General features: G+C 59.7%; 1 protein-coding gene across 1 annotated transcript; it reads left to right on the plus strand.

The window, feature by feature from the left end:
- Positions 1-1,408: 1,408 nt before the first annotated feature.
- Positions 1,409-2,836, plus strand: MSC (musculin). The gene is made up of 2 exons (XM_059815706.1): positions 1,409-1,936; positions 2,750-2,836. Exons 1-2 carry the CDS (start codon positions 1,409-1,411, stop codon positions 2,834-2,836), a joined length of 615 nt encoding a protein of 204 aa, XP_059671689.1.
- The last annotated feature ends 330 nt before the right edge of the window (positions 2,837-3,166 follow it).

The following is a 3,166-nucleotide window of genomic DNA, read 5'->3' on the forward strand; positions in this document are numbered from 1 at the left end:
CGGCTGGGAGGGAAATGGAAGGGAAAAACTGGGAGCAGAAATTGCGGGACAAGATCTTTCCACCTGTTGTAGTCATTAGATTCTGTTCTGCGAGCTGAATTTTTATTCTGGTTAACCGTATCCAGACAGGGCCGTGAAGGCCAGCGAGGAACAAAATGCTAGTTATTCATCTTGGAAAGAAGGGATATTTTGGGGTGTGGGAGGGATACAAGTTGTTGGTTGATTTTTATTTTTTTTTAATTTATACCCCTGTTGAATTTGCATATCAGCATTTCCAGTGGATGCTGGGTCCCCCACTCTCCCGTGGATTCTATAAAAGCTGTAGTGCGGAATTCGTTAAAAAACCCCGCGAATAGCTTGAAAAGCTATCTCGTTTAATTTGCTCCGTGACACAGAGCTGAACACTGCCCGATTAATTGGCTTTTAATTAGTTGCTCTGAGGACGGCGAAGCCCTCGGACACGTTATACTCACTCGCTACTGTCTGTAGCTTCACCCCAAGTTACTGACACCATCAAAACACAGTCTGCGCATTTCCAGCGACTTTTTGCATGCTCCCCACAAATCGCAAACCCAGCCCCCCCGCGAGTGCCGCGTCTCCTGCTGCCCCCGCCCGCTCCGGTGGAGGGGCACCGGGACCGCGCAGCCGCCGCTGGGAGCCGGGCAGGCAGCGGGCCGGGAAGACCCCGGCGGGCGCGGGCCTGACCCGCAGCCTGGGGCGGGCCCCGTCCTGCCGCACCGCTCGGCTGCGAGGAGCGGGGTTGGGCGCGCGTTTATGCGGCGGGGAAATCCCCCGACCTCGAAGGAAAGGCAAGAAGGGGAGCGAATGCAGGTGGGTTGGGGGCCGAGCCCCGGGCGGCGCTGAGCCTTAGCCTGGCCGCTGCCGTCGTAAAGCCAGGGAGCCGTGGCCCCCCCCTCCCCCGGGAAAGCACTTGCGGGATCAGCCCTGGGGGTATTTTCCGTCCTCCGGGGCGAGGAGAGGGCTCTGCCCCGGAGGAAAAGCGCTCATTCGCACGGCGGCGTTACTCCCAAAAGCGCACAAACGCCTGGGGACATCCCCGCGTGTTCCCCGCTATACGGGGCTGACTTCGCGCACCGGACGGCGGGCCAGCGCGCAGCGTTCCGCCGGGCAGCGCGGAGAGGCGCCGCCCCCGGCGCGGGGCTCAGCCGGGTCCTACCCCCTCCTCCGCACCCCCACTCCTCCCCTCCGCCCGGCAGATGGTTTGCTCCGCGGACACCCGATATATAGCGCTGTCAAGGGGCGCATCCCCCCTCCGCGCCCCCCCCGCGCCGGCACGGACTCTCCGCGGCGGGGCCGCCCCGCGCTGGGCCGACTCGCCGGCGCGCCTCGGCCGTCCGCCCCCTCCTGCCTGCCCCGCTGCCCGCCTCCCTGCCTCCCTCCCGGGGCGATGTCCACGGGCTCCGGGAGCGAGGCGGAGGAGCTGCCCGAGATGGACCTGCGGGCGCTGCAGCTGGACTACCCGCCACCGCCGGCCAAGCGCCAGCCCCGCGGCGAGCTCTACCCTTCGGCTGACAACTCCTCGGCGGCGGAGGAGGAGGAGGAGGAGGAGGAAGAGGAGGAGGAGGAGGAGGACGGCGAGGGGAGCTGCGCGGCGGGGCCGGCGGGCAGCGGCTGCAAGAGGAAGCGCGCGCGGGGCGGCGGCCCCGGGGGCAAGAGAGCGGCGTCGGGGCCGCGGGGGCCGCCGCCCGAGGGGAAGCAGTCCCAGCGCAACGCGGCCAACGCGCGGGAGCGGGCGCGGATGCGGGTGCTGAGCAAGGCGTTCTCCCGGCTGAAGACGAGCCTGCCCTGGGTGCCGCCCGACACCAAGCTCTCCAAGCTGGACACGCTGCGCCTGGCGTCCAGCTACATCGCCCATCTCCGGCAGCTCCTGCAGGAGGACCGCTACGAGAACGGCTACGTCCACCCCGTCAACCTGGTACGGCGCGGGGGGGCGCGGAGGGGCGCGGAGGCGGGCGGCGGGAGCGGCCCCGGCGCCTTCGGGATGCGCGGCCAGGGGGACCCGCGGGGGTCACGGGGGAACCCCCGGGACACCGCCCGGGGTAGCCCCTCCGGGCCAGCCCGGCCCCACCCGGGCAGGGCTGGCAGTGCTCAAGCCGTGCCCGCCGTCGAAGAAGCCGCGGGGCGGTCCTGGCTGCTTCGTAAATCGCCAGTCATCCTCGCCCGGGGGCGACCCGAGAGCCGGGCTTGGCCTACGCTGATGGCGGGTGTGCCCGTTCTGGGGATTCGGAGTAGGAGACCCTAAAGAAATAAATTCCTCGGGCATTAGGCAAGCTTAATGTCCGAAGAAGGAGTAATTTGCTCCGCAGGCTGCCTTGGAGCACAAGCAAGCCGTCATTAGTTCATCGGTACAAAACTAAACGCCTGATGTGTGCCACAGGGGTAAAAAGGATGCTTATATAGTGCAGAGTGATTGTTTTTGAATAGTCTATATGCTTTTTGTTTATAAAATGATGCAAACAATTGCAAAGCAAGAGAAATATTGCATTTTTGCTGAGAACAATTTGTTGCTGACCGTTGCAGCCCTATGGCAGAGCATTTAATTATAATGAAAAACGTAATGAAAATATTTGTTAGACGAACTCAGCTCTCTCTGTGCTTCCCACAGGGACTAAAACACGATGACGTGTTTGCAACTGAACCAGAGTTAGACATCTATCAGTAATAAGGCTCCAGTTTCATACCAGGATAAACTTTCTTTCTAATATGAAATACCTTTTTTTGCTTACAGACTTGGCCATTTGTGGTTTCAGGAAGACCTGACTCTGACACCAAAGAAGTTTCTACTGCCAGCAGATTATGTGGAACTACCGCATAGTCAAAGTAAATAGGGGTTTTTTTTGTTATTGTTGATCTCTTTTTTTTTTATGGGCTGGATATTTTTAAGAGCTGTGATTTATCAGCTCAAGACTAGAAGATGGGGACAAAACCCCACGTCTAACAGTGTTAAATCTGTGTTCCTTGTCATTCTTTTCCCTTAGAGTTCTGAGGGAAGTTTATTTAAAGGAGTAAGGAAGGGAGGCTGTGGAAATTACAGTTTTTACAAACTGACTGCAGTAGCTGAAGTCTGAGATTTGGAAAGGCCCTTCTTTGGCGTCATCATTCTTACCACTGCCTGAGGACCTGTTGTTCTGAGGCTTTTAAACTA

Source organism: Gavia stellata, chromosome 3 (genome assembly GCF_030936135.1).
Source record: "Gavia stellata isolate bGavSte3 chromosome 3, bGavSte3.hap2, whole genome shotgun sequence".
In the NCBI taxonomy this organism is placed as follows: domain Eukaryota; kingdom Metazoa; phylum Chordata; class Aves; order Gaviiformes; family Gaviidae; genus Gavia; species Gavia stellata.